Genomic DNA, 18817 nt, shown 5'->3' with positions numbered 1-18817 from the left:
ATGTAAAATGCAGAAAATCTGCTTCTGCCTATTTTCTGCATTTTACATTACAGTAAAAATCTGCCGAATTTAGCGGTTAATAGCAAAGCCCCTGTAAGTCCTAGAAACACCAAATTTTCAGGGTTTATTAAACAGAATCTTCTGAACAAGATGCAAAAATAAGTTTTCAAAAAGACCTTATAGTTTTTGAGAAGATCGATGTTAAAGTCGGGCGGAGTTTCCGCGATTTCCGGCGGAAATTCCACATGGAATGCGGAAATTGGTACCGGAAAACAGAATCGGTAATTGGCAATGGCGGAATGTGGATTTACCGCGGAATCTGAAATTGGCATTTCCGACCATCCCTAAGCGCCATGGAATATGTTGGCACTTAATAAATCAATAATAATAATTTATTTATATTTATTGAAGTATTTATATAGCGCCAACATAGTATATACCGTAATAATAATAAAGCATTAGCTATAGGTGTTACAAAAAAAGCTACAAGCAATGCTGCCATTGATAATGGCAAGTGGCTGGATTTATATGTGGTGTAGGGGGAGCCCCTGAGAATAGGTGAACCTCCATCAGTACCAGGCACATGCAGGTACCTACTGTGCTTTATGGAAAATGCAGCCCTACTATTATTTTTATTACTAAAATTCACTAACACTAAGTTATGCTTCATATTGGCTCTTAACACTTACAGTGGTGTCAGCCGGGGGACGGAACTCTTAGCCAAGGCTTTCAATTGAGAATAGACAAAGCTGGAGAGCTGCAGGTTGACTTTGCTTTCTCTAACACCTATGTTGGCAATGTTGGTGACCATGGCAAGGCTGGGTTTGGTCTCAAATAAGGCCAGAACAGACATCATCCTCACTTCAGTGGGGACATCTCGGCTTGCGAAAAGCTGCAGAAGGATTTCCTGTACCTAAAACATACACAAGAGTCAACAACAAGGCCAAGCCGTGGGACAATACTTGGAGCATGTAGAGTGAAGACTGCAACTCACTTTACGTGGATCCTCTCTGGCAATGTTCCTCAGAGCCATCACCGCATCAACTATAACCTTGGTTGAGAGATGAGCAGCACTGGAAGAATAGAGTGGCAGGAATTTCTGGACAAGTTTGATGCTTTTAGGCTGACCTGCGTTACCAATGGCCTTCAAAGCCAAAGCCATGTCCTCATCGTGGGCCTTGCTGAGGGCTTCAACAACAAAGGTATGGATGGGCTGCAAAAACATAAAAGAACCGCTTTTTAGCCAAACCAAGAACAGTCTTATTTTTGCTTTGCTAATAGTGTGGTCTTGTGATTGTATGTAATGTGGATGGGCCTATTCCAGAGGCTCCTCTGGCCCTAACACTGCAGCAAACCACAAAAATTATAGCTCTACAAAGCCACACCTCTCTGAAGCCCCTCCTCTCTTATCAGCACGTTGAAAGTTGGTACAGAAGGTTTTATGGTCATGATCAAAACATGTGGCAAAAATATAGTATTACCTATCTGCCTCAACAAGCTCCACTGCAGGGGCTGGCTAGAGTACTGGTCAAGAGCTCTGCCTGTGACACAGGAGACCAGGGTTCGGATCTCGGCTCTCAGTAAGCCAGCACCTATTCAGTAAGAGACCTTGGGCAAGACTCCCTAACACTGCTACTGCCTATACAGCGCACCCCTAGTGGTTGCAGCTCTAGCGCTTTGAGTCTCCCAGGAGAAAAGCACAATATAAATGTTCTGTGTCTTGCCACTCTACTCACATCCTTCTTCTGTATTGTAAACTAGTACGAACACCACCCAAGCCCACTCTGAGGACTAGCAAGTGGTGATATTGGAGACAGGTGACACTATAGCATCAAACATTCAAAGAATGCTCCGGAGTTTTTCACCTGAAGCAAAATCAGTATTCAGTGTTTATTATGAACTCCGTAGGATACAATATAATTGCCCACTCACATTCACAAAGTTATAGTTAGTTTGGGTGAAAATAATACACCCATTCCATCAAGTTCAACCACTTGCAATATTTCTCAAGAGGTTCTCCCCTGCTCTGTAATTCCCTTCCACAAAAATCAGATTACTTTCCAACCCTTTAAACTTGTCTCTTGTAGCAAGAATCTAATCTTTTTCTAGGGTATTTCTGCCATCCACCTCAGCTTCCTCTAGACCATGCATGTCATGATGAGCCATCAAATTTGGCCCGCAAGTGGTTTTCCCACATTGCATTATGTTTATGCGGCTCCAGGCCACCAGGGAAGCTATAATGGAGGTGAAGCCCTAAATGACCAGAGTAGCCATATGGGGGAGGGAGAGGGAAAGTACTAGACACCAGGGAACTGTTTTGGGGAGGAATGGAGGGTCACAAGACATCAGGGAACTGTTTACGGGTGCGACGGGGAGCCATTAGACACCTAGGGAACTATTTAGGGGTGGAAGGGGGACTACTAGACACAAGGGAACTGTATGAGGGAGGGGGGAATAGATACCAGGGAACTGTATAGGGAAGGGATGGGATGACTAGACACCAGGGAACTGTATAGGGAGAGAAGAACTAGATATCAGGGAACTGTATAGGGAGGGGGGACTAGATACCAGGGAACTGTGTAGGGAAGGGAGGGGATGACTAGACACAAGGGAACTGTATAAGGGAGGGGGGAATAGATACCAGGGAACTGTATAGGGAAGGGATGGGATGACATCAGGGAACTGTATAGGGAGGGAAGAACTAGATATCAGGGAACTGTATAGGGAGGGGGGATTAGATACCAGGGAACTGTGTAGGGAAGGGAGGGGGTGACTAGACACCAGGGAACTGTATAGAGGAGAGAGGGAGGATCACTAAACACCAGGGAACAGTATAGGGAAGGGAGAGAGAACTACTAGACACAAGTTAACTGTATAGAGGAGGGTTATTAGACACAAAGGAACCTTACAAGGGAGGTAGTTTGCCACTAGACATTGAGGCTGGCCTATGACTTGGTCCTAGTGTTTATTTTTTGGCCCATTTGTATTTGAGTTTGACAGCCCTGCGTAGACTGTGACACAATAACTCATGACCACCTGATATACCCGAGTGCTACTTTTTGCCTTACCACTAGTGTCCTTCCCTATCAGATAAGACTGTAAGTTTGCAATGGCACGGCTTTATAAGGCCAACATTTCTCACCTCCAAAGCACTCTCAATAGAAGTAGAAGAAGAAGTGTGAGCGGAGAATTTCTTCACCAGTGTAGCGTAGCCGAGGAAGGTCACCTTGAAGAGGGAAGACTCTTTCCGGATCTTAGAGCTTTCCAAGAGTTCCTGGAAAAGAACAAAAAAATGCAACATCCAGTTAATCCTGTATAGGTGTCAACTTTGATGTTGCATCTCTCATATGAATGCTTTGTGCTCTACTTTTTACTTGCAAGTCTGTTTGGTAGGACCATTCTATGCAGGGCCGGATTTATTCTCTTTTTCGCCCCTAGGCTAAGTATATTGAGGCTCCCCTTCCAAGCGCAGCTGCGCCCCTCCCATTCCATCTTCCAGTCAATTAATATATGTACTGCAGACCCTCTCTTTCCTGCCCTGATTCTATGATTATACACACTGACCAATGAAAGAGGCACTGTAACGACATATATATTAGAATGTAATGCATTATTTAGGATCCTGGTTTCAGCATAAAAAATGCTTCCTATATGTATACAGTATATTGGTATAAATTGCATTAGAGTAACCAAGCAGCTCGGGGTGAACCAAAAAACCTGGTGCATTGTGGGTAACCACAGATGTTCACTGAATTATCACAAATACCTAGAGATGAGCGTAATGACTTAATTACGATTTCGCGAAATTTTGCGTAATTAGTGTAATTACGATGATGGCCGTAAGTACATAATCGTAATGAAGAAGGATTTCGTGAAATCCCGCGTAAGCGTAATTTTCGCATTACAGTGGGTATCGCGAAATTACGTTTGCCTTGCATGCAACCGTTTGTAAGCGTAGTTACATAACGTAATTTTGCGATAGTTCATATTACTGTAAGCGTTAATTTTCGCGTCGTTTTCACGTTACGGTGGGTATCGCGAAATTACGTTTGCCTTGCATGCAAACGTTTGTAAGCGTAGTTTACACCCTTGAACTGCGCATGCTTAGTTTTTACATTATTTAAGGCGAAAAAGCATTTATATGCGAAAATTTGTTAGCGTTCGTCTGACTACCGCTGATTCGCTTCTGATTGGCTAATGCGAACAAGTAATTTTTTATAGCTAACAAGTAATTACGAAATTTGCGAAATTACGAAGAAGTGCGAAATTACGGGATGGTTTAACGCGAAATTACGTTATGGTTTAACGCGAAATTACGTTATGAACGAAACGCGAAATTACGCGTTGAAAATTACGCTTACGTTATTTTCAATTACGATTTTAATGGCAATTACGCTACTATAATTTCGCATTGTAATAGCAAATTTCGCATGCGTAATTATAGTAACGATAAATTTTGAAAATTTCGGCTCAACCCTACAAATACCTTCTGTTTTAAGAAGGCAAGCCACATTAAATTACGATGTAACCCTGCTCTCCCACTGATGTTTAACCCAGGCTATGATGTAACAGACTTCAGCCCCAGAGCAACCTGGGAGACCAGGTGTTATTTCTGCTGACTTCGGAACAAGCAATAAACAACCATTGAGCAGTGATGCTCCTTGCCAGCAGTAAAGAGGTCGCCACCTGTGATAAATGGAAAACTGGCAATCGGCAAACATTGACTAATTCATTCATAAATGAGTATTGTAAAATATAAACCATTTTAATCATTAAGTTACATTCAAAAAAGTTCCTTTTTAAAGGACCACCATCACAAAATAAATGAATGAATTTAAAATCCATGCGTACAATGAGTAAAACTCCCTATAAATGACTTTTCTCCTATTTTCCTGTCACTTACAATAGACAGTAAAGATCAGACAGATCTGAAAGGCTTTGGACTAGTCCATCTACTCATGGGGGATTCACAGTATCTCCTTTGTTCTTTACAAAAGCTCTCACTGGAAAGGATCTATACAAAGATGCTGGGCAGCCTGCCTACTCACTTGCACACTATTTTGGTACTTAGAATGAACAACTGCCATTCAGTAAGTACCACTGGTGTATAGTCAGCCTACAGCTTAACCCTTTGGGGACCAGCCGCCTAGCCTCTCTTAAGGACAAGGCATTTTTGCATGGGGGGGGGGGGGGGGGTTAGGCTGCCGGATCCCTCTTAGGGCTTGCTGGGCTGTGTGTCCCCGTGTGGCCAAGTGTCCCCCCTGTAGCTGGCTGCCTTTACTCACCTCCCAGGCTCCAGTGATGAGCCGCTGTGGAGCCCTCTGCTCCGGCGGGCATCCCCGCTCGTACTGACTCTCAGTTCCGATTTGTGGCTTGATGACATCATCAAGCCGGGACCCGGCACTGATGTCAGAGTGAGCGGGGATGCCAATCAGAGCAGAGGGGAACGACGATCATCGTGGAAACGTCAAGGAGGTGAGTGGATCCTCTTCTTCCCCCCTACTGCCGCAGCTGTCACAGTGATCACTATGATCCGCCGGCAATCATAGTGATCATGTGATCAGAAGCCATACGCGATGGCTTCTGATCACTGAGGGGAGATGTCAGCTGTCATGTGACGGCTTAATTTCTCCTCTTGGGTGCACACGATCACGTCAGGAGTGGAAAGGGCAGGTGGCGCAAATCCTACGCCGCATCAGCCTAGAACAGCCACAAGTGCGGTGTAGGATCTCATAGAGGCGGTCCCCAAAAGGATAAAGGACACCCTTGGCGAAAATAAACTAATGAAAAGGGGGGAGGTTGTGCATCCCTAAAAACATGCTGCAATTGACTGGTTAATCGCTCAGGCATGCACGTCCTCTATTAGGCTGAAAATGCATGCCCTGCGTCCAAAACAAATGCTACATTTATTATACTATGGAGGAACTTTGGCTTCCACTATAGTTTGCATGCAAAGTATAATATACTGGACACTTGCGCCACGGTGAGGCAGACCTCTGGGCAAGTGGCCTAACCTAAATTAAAAACAACATATGTATAACCTTGGGAGCAGCTAAGCATAAATGTGTAACTTACATTTTAATGGACAGCGAAGAGAGGGCCAGCGCATACCACAAAGGCTGCATCTGAAATGACAAGCAGCTCACATGTGCAGCACCTATAATAAGCTGTTGGTCATTTCAGATGCAGCCTTTGTGGTATGCACTGGCCCTCTCCTCACGGAAAATAAACAAATGAAATAAATGATTGTATCTATCTTCCTTCTCCTAAAAAAAGAATTGTAAGATATTCCACAGTTTTATGTTTAAATCTACATTTTAACTGTTTTATCGTTTTTGATCAATGACACGTTCACTGAAGTATGCCAGAGCTTCAATCTATAAACTATTGACCCTTTTTTTTATCTCTTTTCTGCTCTCAGAAGCCATTTTCTGCTAGGAAAGTGTTTTATAGATGGAATTTCTTATCGGTGAGGGTCACACTGTAGTCACTTCCTGTCAGTCAGGACTGAGTCAGCCACTTACATACCTGATATTTAACTCTTTCAGGCAGAGAAAAAAAAAAGGAACACAACATAGTTATTTGTGTGCTAGCCACTGTACATACACATGTCTATCTCATCATGTCACATGTCACCTCGGGTATCCTTTAAAGTTCTACAGAACAGAAAACCTCCTAAAGTCCTACAGAACCACATCAACCCAACATCCAAACAGCCTGTTTCAGACTTTCTGGTCCTTATCAGTGCATGGCATGGATTGATGTGGCTCTATGGGATAGGGGCTTGGACCAGTACAGCAGAGTACCCAGACAGCTCACGGTAACCCAGAACCACTAGGAAAGTATAAAGGGCTAAAAGAGACCAAAAAGACCCCCTACTAAGAAGTGATGTGAATTTATTACTGTCTTCTTATAGAGCCCTCACCCTTTCAGGGACGTAACTACCATGTGTGGGCCCTCCCCCCTCCCGCAATACAAGATTGCATGGGCCCCCCTAGGTTCATAGGTAGCCCTCCGCCCAAGGGACCAGGCAAGCAGCCGGTGAACGGCCATCCACTCCAACCCCTCTCACCATGCAGAGTAGCTTCCGGCACTGCAAATCTCTGTGCATCACAGCAGCCTCACTTTCTGCTGCCAATCGCCGAGCTCCTGATCACATGACTCGCATCAGTCATTTGATAGGGAGCCACTGAATGGCAGCAGAGAGAGAGACCTGCAGCACTGGAACAGGTAGCGAGTGTTACATTACCTGCTTCCAGTGCTGCTGCACAGAGATTTGCAGCAGGTAAAATAACCCCTGCGCTAGTCTGCATGCAGATGGGAGGAGGAGCATCTAAAGCCCCCAGGCCCCCCTGCAATTGCGGGGGTCGCAGGTGCTATTGTTACGCCCCTGCAGCCGTTCTGTTGATGCTACAAGTGCACTAAACTGTCTATGATCTTCTACCTTCCTCTGGTAAGAAATGTAAAACTTGAAGGCACCAGTAGACAGTACAAAGGTAGCGCATAGGTACGTACCTTGGCAACATCCAATGCCTGCTGGCTGCCTCTGGTATTAAGCAAAATAAGGGGAAGTAAAGTCAGCATTTCGGCATAAGTGAGTTCGTCATCGTGAATGAGTTCTTGAGCTGCTTTGAGGGCGTCTGCAGTTCCAGCCGCAGGGAGAGCTTGCAAGAACCAGTTTCTGAGGGAGGAAAAAAAAATGGTTCATCACACATAACCGAAAAAGTGGTTAAAGAGACTCTGTAACAAAATTTTCAGCCTTATTTCTTTTATCCTATAAGATCCTATACCTGTTCTAATGTGATCTGGATTACTGCAGCCTTTTCTAGTTGCACTGTCTCTGTAATATATCTAATCATCTTTCCTTTGTCAAGCTTTGTCGACCCAGGGAGGAATATGCTGCCTCTGCTGTGATAGGGAGAAGTTATGCACGCCCCCTCCACACCCCCTGCAGGCTCTGTGTGTGTGCTTTGTTTATTCCTCACAGACAGGTCTCTGCTCTCGGTTTTCAGCTTGTCTGAGGGGGGAGGGAGCTGCCATGCTTAGAAGCTGTGAGAATCCCTGACTGGAGTGCAGATAATTCTCTATGCAATAAACACTTGTAGTATACTGTAACATGATATATATACTGTATATACACAAACATCACTTCCTGGTTAGCGGCCATGTTTTTTGTTTGTAAACACTGCCTGCAACTGGTGATTAAAAGCCAGGATCGCGGTGGAGAGCCAGGAGATCACAGTGACTCGATTGGTATGTTTTTTATTGTACAAATCGGACAATACAGATTCTCTTTAAAACCAGTTGAAAGAGCTACTGGTACTGATGAGCAGAAATTTTGCATAGATGTAATTTTGCATTGAAATTCGCAACTACATGCAAAATCTTAATGCCAAATTTGGGAAAAGTCGTCTTTAATTTTTGCGGAAATTGTAATTTTCGCGTAATTTTGTGCCAACTTTAGCGCTGAATAGGAAAGCCCCCATACACGTATATTGCCACCAAAATTGCTACGTATTTTAAGGAGAATAGTGGGGACGAGTAAAAAAAACAAAATAATTTTTCAAAAAGACTATAGTTTTTGAGAAAATTGATTTTAAAAATGCAAAGTAAAAATGTTTTTTAAACTGTTTTTTCTGAGTTTAAAACCCATTTTTCTTTGCATTTTTAAAACCGATTTTCTTAAAAACGACAAGGTCTCCTTGAAAAATGACAATAACATGTATGGGGGTGACAATAGCATGTATGGTAGGGGTTTTGCTATTCACCTGTCTGCACAAAATTACACAAAAATTTAGGAGAAATTAGGAACGATTATACGAAATCAATTGAATTTACAAATCATAATTACGTACATGCGTAATTGCGAAAAAGTACGCAAAATTTCAAGTAGTCGTAGTTAGCTGATCATCACTAGCTACCGGCCTAAAGCTATGTACACACTTACAAACACTGATGCCAGAGAAAATTCTGGGAACGATCTTGGTAGAGACACAACACTTGGTAATCTGTTTAGCCCTATGGAAAGGGGTGGGGCAAGATTGTGCATGCACAAGCTGCAGTGGTAAAGAACAGTAGTAGCTCTTAAAGGGATACTGTAGGGGGGTCGGGGGAAAATGAGTTGAACTTACCCGGGGCTTCTAATGGTCCCCGGCAGATGTCCTGTGCCCATGCAGCCACTCACCGATGCTCTGGCCCCGCCTCCGGTTCACCTCTGGAATTTCAGACTTTAAAGTCTGAAAACCACTGCGCCTGCGTTGCCGTGTCCTCGTTCCCGCTGATGTCACCAGGAGTGTACTGCGCAGGCACAGACCATACTGGATTTGTGCTATACACTCCTGGTGACATCAGCGGGAGCGAGGACACGGAAACGCAGGCGCAGTGGTTTTCAGACTTTAAAGTCTGAAATTCCAGAGGTGAACCGGAGGCGGGGCCAGAGCATCGGTAAGTGGCTGTGACAGGATGTCTGCGGGGGACCATTAGAAGCCCCAGGTAACTTCAACTCATTTTCCCCGACCCCCTACAGTATCCCTTTAAGAAACCCTTTACCCACAATGCACCGCTCCTGAGGAAGTGGTCCTTTGAACCACGCCACACGTGGAGCATCCTGTGTGCCTCCCTCCACCCTTACTTCACAGCTGCTTGCATATCTAGTCCCGGGATACGTATGTTTATACTTCTCTTAAGGTGGTCACTAACTGTCCAATTTCTAGCGAAAAATCGTTTAAGCGATCAGAAATTCTGATCGGATTGGTTGTAAATAACCTCCGTTGATGGAGACAATCAATTATGAACAAGTGAAAAAAATGTCGTCCAAATTAATTTTCGTCGAACCAAAATTTGGATTTTCTTGTTGGTTGTGATAGATTGGAAGCAAAGATTGGTTCGTTGATGGTGTAATGAACGATGTATTACAATATTTCACTTCCAATCAGAATTTCTGATCGCTCAAACGATTTTTCGCTACAAATTGGATCATTAGTGGCCACCTTTACACTTGCATTGTTGATCCTTATATGCACTATCCATTCATTATCATTGCACTATATGTTCTTTGAGCATAACCTGGATGCACCATCACTTGCATTGTTTGCACCATGGTTTTTCAACCGACTACCTAAGGCATTTGCACTTTACTTTAGTATTATTAGACCCGGATCTGGCATTCCTCTATATTGGGCTCAGAATTTGAACCCAATTGACAATTTATGCAGCTTGTAGGGTTTATCATATATTGAGGTAGTGAGGCATTTTTGATTCATATCCCCACATTATATTGTATTGTGGTGAGTTGCTGTACTCTGCCAAAGACTCTGCAGAATCCCTGGGGAGCAACAGTTAAGATGGGGAGGGACACCTTGGGGGCCCTTACAGGCTCTGGGGCCCTGGGGCAATTGCCTATTTTTTACTACGGTAGCTCCGGCCGTGGGCTTGCACACCACTCCTATATACATAAGGAGTGCAGATTCACATGCATGCATACGAAAAAAAGAACAGTAGTAGGATTGACTTGTTCAACCACCAATGAACAGTCTGCGGACGTTGGAGGACATCTGAACATACTCGGAAATTATCATGAATCATCATGTTGGGCAACCAAAGCAAAATGTGTGTATGAGCCATTTTTAATCCCAATCAATAATTGTAGTAGCAATATTATAGTTTCAGTTGTACTGAACCAACATAAAAAAAGTGCTGTACATTCAAGTTGGAATAAGCGCACACTTCCCTCTCTTCCAATTGCAGGCCCTAATGTGAAATTCCCGATGTGCAGGTATCCTGTTCCTCTGTCGTTCCTTCCCATGTTCAGCATCCCCCCCCCCCCCCCTTTCTATTCAGCATTGCTGCTAAACTATGGCCATGGCAACCTTCATAGACAACCAATGCTTATAGCACCACGAGGAACCAGTTGTTTGTTGTATTCAGAGCTCTTCACTTGTTGGAAGAGGCGTTAAAGTGGGAATGTCAGCCACAAAATCAAATTTCATGTACCCACTGCTCTCTGTTTATTAGGTAGTCTACATTACAAGCATTCCAGTATAATCATAAATGTTTCTGCTGTAATTGATCTTATCTCAGTCAGCCTGGCTCTATTCTGGTATAGTGCCAAGGAGAGGGAAGCTTGTTACCCCCCTTCCCCCCCCACACACATTCCAGCAACTCACTGATTGGCTGAGGGCAGTTCAGTGGGAAAGGCTGAAAAGGGAAATACACCTCATCCCACTGCAGAAGCTGCTGAAATCCACAGTGCTCATATGTCTTTACAAAGCAAGCTAGATATGACAGTGCAGTTTCTAGAAGAAAAAAAGAGTAAGGGAGGAAATTACATTAGGATTGGCTTCAGTCAGAGTAAAGATGGAAAATGCCAGAAACAGCGTTCTCTTTATTTACTATAAAAAAAAGTAAAATTTTGAATTCAATGAAATCAAAATGTGGACAGTACAATACATATGTAAGTAGAACCAGTATTTATCTACTTATATATGTGTTTTTTTTTCTGGTGATAGTATGGCTGTCCCTGCTACTTTAACTAAAGATGACCAATGTTTTGTGGGTAGCCTGCTCAGACCCAAGCCGCATCAGAAGTGGAATTTGTAGGTTATGACGTAGGGATATAAATCAAAGCTTGCTGACCTGTGCCTGGGTTTTGAAGAGATTTGCTTCCAGACGGATTTCAGGATGTAAGGTCCAGAACGACGTTTAGTGTCAACCAGCTGCAGGAATACCAGTGAGGCATTCTTTTGAAGTTTGTCCTCATTTTTCTCTACCAGGAGGTCAAGTAGCTTCATCATCTGTTGGGAGTAAAGCACAAATTGAAGGTCACACCGCACAACTGGAGGAACATCAATCTGTTTCTAAAAGGTGCACATCAATGATACAACCTTGATTATACAATGTTGCCAAATCTACGTAGAAGATGGGTAAACTGAGTGAATATATGTGTGTGTGTGTGTGTGTGTGTGCGTGCGTGCGTGCGTGCGTGTGTGTGTGTGCGTGTGCGTGTGCGTGTGTAATTACTATGAACATAGTGTGTCCTACTACCGTAAGTAGATGACAATTTTATAGTGCACAGTGCATGTAGGTGTGAAAATGATTGTAAGGAAAGTCCCTAATGGTTACTGAGTTAACATAAAACTAAGGATAGCCCGGTCTAGGAGAACTCACAGAGAAGCATGTGACCAGTTTGATCAGCTGATAGATTTGTAAGGTTCTGATTTGCTGTGATGACTTCCTGATTTAACACATGATCATGACCAGCAAATCAGAGCCTTACAAATCTATCAGCTGATCAAACTGATCACATGCTTCTCTATAGGTTTTCAAAGGCAGGGCCATCCCTACTTAAAGCAAGAATATTAGAGAGGAGTATTCTAAAGCTGTCACATGTACTGTATTTTTTGGACCATAAGACTCACTTTTTCTCCCCCAAAGTGGGGGTAAAAAGTCAGTGCGTCTTATGGTCCGAAGATTTTTCCCATAATTGTCCCCTCTGTCTCCCATTGCTGCCCTGTGTCTCTGTCTCACTGGCCCTGTGCCATCCTGTGTCCTAGCTGCCCTCCTATGTCCAGTGTCCCCTTGTGCCTCTCCGGCACAGGGGGGCAGATGGGAAACAGGATGAAACAGGGGACACCAGTCAGTGGGGAGACGGGGGCACAGCGGGGTAGATAGGACACTGGGGACACAGGAGGATACAGGGGGACAAATACTGAAAGGAGGATACAGGGGGACAAATTACTGAAGGAAGCAATCATCAGGCCTCTCCTCAAAAAACCCTCCCTGGACCCAGATGCAATGACCAGCTACAGACCTGTCTCTAACCTCCCCTTTCTGGGCAAGCTAATTGAAAAAGCTGTTTACCTCCAGCTAGAAGCCAAAATCCTACAAAACAACAGTTATGACCCATTCCGGTCTGGCTTCAGGAAACACCACAGCACTGAAACTGCCCTCATCCAAATATGCAACCACCTGCTCATGGCAAGAGACAGAGGAGAGTGCTCGATCCTCATACTGCTAGACCTTTCTGCAGCCTTTGATACAGTTGACCATGACATCTTGATAAACAGGCTACAGGAATACTGCGGCATTGATGGCATAGTTCTTCAGTGGTTCCAATCCTTCTTGAGTGGCAGAACCCACAAAGTGTCTATGGGGCCCTTCCTGTCCACCCCGGTATCACTTAAGTATGGGGTGCCCCAGGGCTCAATCCTCTCTCCCCTGCTTTTCACGATTTACATGTTACCGCTGGGAAAACTAATCCAAAAACATGGCCTGACATACCACTGCTATGCAGACGACACCCAACTATATCTTTCCTTCAAGCCTGGTGTGACAGACCCAACTCTAACTATAAACGCCTGCTTACGTGAACTACAGCAATGGATGAATGACAACTGGCTGAAACTAAATGCAGACAAAACTGAAGTCCTTCTGATAGGAGGGCAGAGCATGATAACAAAACAACTTAACTTGCAGTCTTCACCACTGGGAATAGGAGGCACGGATCTACGCAGCTCTGATCATGTGCGTAGCCTGGGAGTTCTAATTGATTGGGATTTAAACTTCAGAACTCAAATCTCTGCTGTGGTGAAATCATCCTATTTTCACCTGAAGAACATTGCAAAAATCAAGCACCTCATACCCCCAGAAGATCTGCCAACCTTAGTCCACGCCTTCATCACATCCCGACTGGACTACTGCAATGCTCTCTACACTGGCCTTCCAAAAAAGGTCTTGTACCGACTACAGCTGATACAGAATACTGCTGCCAGACTGCTAACCAACCAACCCCGTCACTGCCACATAACGCCAGTCCTGCACTCCCTTCACTGGCTACCTATAGAATGGAGGGTCCTATTCAAGATCGGCCTACTGACATTTAAATCCCTGAATAATTTAGGCCCTGGATACATGAAAGATATGTTGCAGCTGCGTAGCAATCCCCGCATTCTCAGATCAACAGGTTCTAATAATCTAGCCATACCCAGAGTCCACTTGGAAACTTTTGGTCCCAGAGCCTTCTGTCATGCTGCCCCTACGTTTTGGAACTCCTTACCTCAACAGATCAGGACAGCTCCATCCCTGGACGTGTTTAAATCCAGACTGAAAACCCACCTGTTCAGTTTGGCATTTGCAGAAATATAACTTTTGTTGTGTGAATACTTCATCCTACTAATTACTGAATCTGAGAGAGCCTAAGCGCTTTGAGTCCTATGGGAGAAAAGCGCTATAGAAATGTTATTGTATTGTATTGTATTGTAAATAAATTGGGGGGGAAACATCTACAAGACACCCCTGGACCGTAGACACACCAGGTTAAATATATATATTTTTTCCCTGGTTTTTGACCTCTAAAGCCTTATAGGCCGAAAAATATGGTAAATCTGGAGTTTTTAGACTGCAAGTTACCTGGAGCGCAGGACTTTTGGTATTTTGAAGAATGGGGGCCATCTGGTACATTTCATCAGCAAAGTTGTAGTGGATATCTCCCCGGTTCTGGTAGTGAAGTGGGGTGGGACTTGACTGACTGCTTCTGGTTCCTATCAGGGTCAGAACTTGCCTGAAAAGCAAATGAATAGAACAATTGATATTAGTGTAAATACAATTGAACAGTAGGAATTGGGGCTTTCAGACATGCTGAACTTTGCATAACTAATAGGACAATAGACACAGATATATGAATGTAACTCTAGGACATGAGTATCTTAACAAGCAAATATGTTTTAAAAGGACAATAATGTCTGTAAACCACCACGGCAGGCTTTTGCAATACCAAACTTGTTTCAAAACTAGAAAAAATAGTGCTTTCGTAAAACTCTTATCCGAGAATTCAATCTTCATGGGTACATCAATAATTTTCATGAGTTTAATTTAATTTCAGGCAACGACACATGTTCGTTTCGGGCAACCTTTGCCCTTCATCAGGGCTTTGTGCAGACAAGGTCCTCCAGCACCCAAGGCTGAGACACCAAAGTGCGCCCCTCCATCCCTCCCACCCCAGCCATCACACACTGATTGCTGTTAACTAAGAGGCGCCCCAGGGCCCCCAACCCCTACAACAACTTAATCTCTAGTTATCTGGCTTGCAGTCACTGTCATGTATCCCCTTTCCTTATTTCTCTCTGCTTCAAACACAATAGAGGGATGATAGCTGAGTGAGTTGTGCTCCCCCTCCTACACTGTGCCCTGAGGCTGGAGCTTCTCTCGCCTCTGCCTCGGATCGGCCCTGGCTTTGTGTACACAAAATTCTCATAGGCCCAATCAGCGATGTAACCAAATAGTTTGCACAATGATGTCATGAAACAGGGGCATCTGAGCCTACCAGATGCAATCACACCATCCCCTCGGCCGGTGTCCAAGAGCAAGCATGCAGCAAAGAAGGGAGTGAACTCCCTTCTCTAGTAGGCTCAGATGCCCCTCTTTTATGACACGTAACACATTAAAACATATTACTATCAAATATGGGTGTGGTGGATGGATCACCCTTTGAAGGACTAAGGCGCTGATTCACTAAAGGAAATCTCCTGGTACTCGCACTATTTCCACAGTGTGCTTTAACTGTAATGTGCTGCATGCCAAGTGCGCTATTTGCCGCGTAGTGCACATATATACAGCAGCGCAGGCTATGCTGTGGGTAGTGCAGCATAGCAAATGCTATTACCTTAAGCCTCCGTCCAGCAAATAAGGAGCACTATTCTCCTCCCGCCCTGAGCCCCTTCGCATCCAATCTCTATAGAGGATGTGAATCCTGCACTCTGATTGGCCCAGTAGGCTGCTTGTCAAGTGACAAGCACGGTCAAGCACATTCAAAGCAAGAGATTACTTACGCTATTTCCTTTAGTGAATCAACCCTTCCCATTGAAAGGCGCATTCTCAAATATATATATATATATATATCTTACTAATATTATAAATGCGGACGTTTGGATGTTTGTTACTCGATCACGCAACAATGGCTGAATGGAATTGAATGAACGTGCAACACACAAAGTTGATTACCTGGAATAACATATAGAATACTTTTTATCCCCATAACCAAAAAGTGGGCGGAGACAAATACAATTTCACTGGGAAAATGTAAACTGCAGCCATTCTTACACTGTTAATGGCAGGGTTCTCAAACTTTGCACAGTTGGTTTCTGGGTGATGGGAATTAATATTCAGAAAGTGGGTGGAGCCTACAAAAGCCAATCAACATTCACTTATTGATTTTCAAGGGTAATATTTAAATGCTGTCATTCTTGCACAAGCCTCAAACCTGGTACAGTTGGTCACTGCACTTGTGTTCATTGCATTTGCGCTGCTCGGCCAGGTGCGCTCTTCCGCCGTGCTCCAGTCACCGGGGGGGGGGGCATTCTGCGCAAGCACAGAATGCTTGCAGCCATGGGAGAAAGACAGGGGAGTGCGCCTGGCAGGACCACGCATGCACAATGAAGTGCAACTAGGCCAGGCTTTCGGGCTGAATTGCAAGTGACAGGAGCCACCCGGGGAGACGGCAGGGGACGAGCGACCTTAAGAGAGCTTTACCTCCTTAGCGGTAATCCCGAGTCTGAGTGAGTTATATGGAGAAGCTGCTGCAGATCTCTCTGTGGTATATATTTTTTTCTTACTTTTAGGGTCTAAAAGCTTGTGAAAAAATTGCATGGCTTTTAGACCTTAAATCTGGAAATAATCATAACGCCAACGTTAAGGAAGCCCAAGACAAGTAAGGGACCTGAGACGCTTCTCATCTCAGGTACATTTTAAGCCCTAGGCAGGGTGTTAAAAAACTCGCTTGGGCAATATTATCGCACAGCGAGTTCTTTACACCCTATTCTATTACACTTTTCATACTGCTGTTAAGCGACGCTTCCCGTCAGACATGAACGTTAGCTTAGACCTGCAAAAAGAAGGTCTAAACACGCTAACGCACGTCCTCTGCCGCTGCATCTGGAGTCTCCTTTAATAAGGAGACCCCCTAGAGCTTCCCATCGGTCCGTTCGTGCCACGCCGAAGCACCCACCACTGACCCAGGCAACCCTTTACCTGCAGCGCCTCGAAATATCTGCCGCCCCTCGCCTGAACGTAATACTGCAGTCTCTGAGCCCCAATAAAAGCATCTTTGAAGCTTCCTCCGGGGCTCTCCATTGGTTCACTGTCTGGACCAATGAGGATTTTCAGATGGCAAGGTGATAAGTAGCTCACATTTGCAAGCTACTTATCATCTGGAATAGAATTTGGCCCCAGGGCCAGATTTACCATAAGGCTCTATAGGCACATGCCTACAGTCGCCTGATGATAGAAAGGTGGCTCACTCCTCTCCCTGAGCACCTCCCCCCTGCCTTTCCTATGCAGAGTCCTGATGAGAGTGTAAATGAAAGGTTACTCACCCTGCTCTCAGCATTCCCTCAGTCAGGGGCACCTCGAACTACTTAATACTGAGGCTCCTCTAGCTACCTAATACTGGGGGGCACCTTTAGCTACTAAAGATTGAGGATACTTCTGGCTACCTAATACTAAGGGACACCTGTAGCTACCTATGATGGGCAAAGGAAGTAAGGGAAAAGTGACAGCTGGGCCAGCCAGCACACTTGCAGTGCAGTTTGGTGGGGGTTTGTAGGTTTATGGCGGACATAGTCTAAGGTAAAAGGAAATCTGTGCCTGTAGGCTCCTGTGAGGCAAATCCAGACCTGAATGGACCAGTATCATGTTCTACTCACTTGTTTTCCATGACGGCGCTACCTTGACGCTCATTCAGTGGGTAGTAGTTGATGATCTGCTCTGACACGACCTGCTGGATGATTCTGTTCTTCATTTTGATGGTGGCTGATGCTGCATTACGGATCTTCTTGTACAACTAGCGAATAAAAGAGAGGCACTCAATCATCGATCAACAGCTGGCTATATTCCCTGAAGCTTTATAAAGAGACAGAGACTGTACCCGTTCAGAAGGCTCACTGTAATCCATCAAACTCATCCCGATATTCTTCGATACTTTATTTATACATTTGTTGTAGTCTGTGACTTTCACGATAACTGCATGGCCGCTGTTGCTAATTTCACGGATCACGTATCTGGTGTGGCAGACGCCGCCAATACTGGACTGTAACACAGGAAGAATCAAATAAATGGTTTGTCCGATCATTAAAAGGCAAAGCAAAAACTCTCCCTATGATCACCAACGTTATCCAATTGTAGTGATTGCAAAGAGTCATGTGATCAGTGACAACACGGATTGGTTCCTGATCACTCTCTGGAGGCTGACAACAGAAAAGGATTAAGATGAAATGGGGTCTTAGGCAAGATAGTAGTTTAGGCCCACCGATGATGGTCATCGGCCCTTTTTTTTTAGTAATATGTGGCCGGGAATAGCATCTGCTAGGCCCCCATACTTCCTTCAGGCCCTAGGCAACTGCCGAGGTTTTCCTTGTGAATGAGGATGATGACTGATGGGAGGCCCGGTGAAAAGTGCCTGCAGGAAGATATGCAGAGACACAGAACGGGGATTAGTAGCTGTGACGCCGGGCGACGCCCAGTCGTCCGAGGATTCGCGGCCGAGTGTCCGATCGCAACCATGATCGGAAAACTGACATTCTTTATTTTTAAAATAGAAGTTTTTCCTTCCTGCCTTCCCCCCCCCCTTTTGCCATGAGGGCTGAATGGGCCTGCGTTAGCATATGGCTAAAGCAACCTGGTTTAGCAAGAAATCCTGTTAAGGCTCCCGGAAAAGCTCTGGTGACACTAATGTGCTAATTGGGCAGAGCTGAAATACCAACAGAGTCTATTCAACAGGGGAAGCTAGCACAGCATGAGGTCTATTGACACCTACATTCCTCCCAGT

The 18817-nt window shown here is 44.6% G+C and overlaps 1 protein-coding gene across 1 annotated transcript in view; it reads right to left on the bottom strand.

The window, feature by feature from the left end:
• The window catches only part of LOC137522037 (vitellogenin-A2-like), a 69327-nt gene that overhangs the window by 38140 nt on the left and 12370 nt on the right, over positions 1 to 18817 (bottom strand). Inside the window, exons 4-11 of the mRNA XM_068242056.1 lie at positions 17918 to 18079; positions 17697 to 17833; positions 14407 to 14557; positions 11635 to 11792; positions 7516 to 7681; positions 3143 to 3274; positions 995 to 1213; positions 690 to 913 (exon numbers count right to left, since the gene is read on the bottom strand). Coding sequence (XP_068098157.1) covers positions 690 to 913; positions 995 to 1213; positions 3143 to 3274; positions 7516 to 7681; positions 11635 to 11792; positions 14407 to 14557; positions 17697 to 17833; positions 17918 to 18079 — 1349 coding nt within the window. The remainder of the gene's footprint in view (positions 1 to 689; positions 914 to 994; positions 1214 to 3142; positions 3275 to 7515; positions 7682 to 11634; positions 11793 to 14406; positions 14558 to 17696; positions 17834 to 17917; positions 18080 to 18817) is intronic.

This window comes from Hyperolius riggenbachi, chromosome 6 (assembly GCF_040937935.1).
Source record: "Hyperolius riggenbachi isolate aHypRig1 chromosome 6, aHypRig1.pri, whole genome shotgun sequence".
In the NCBI taxonomy this organism is placed as follows: domain Eukaryota; kingdom Metazoa; phylum Chordata; class Amphibia; order Anura; family Hyperoliidae; genus Hyperolius; species Hyperolius riggenbachi.
This window is presented reverse-complemented; position numbering and strand designations above follow the sequence as displayed.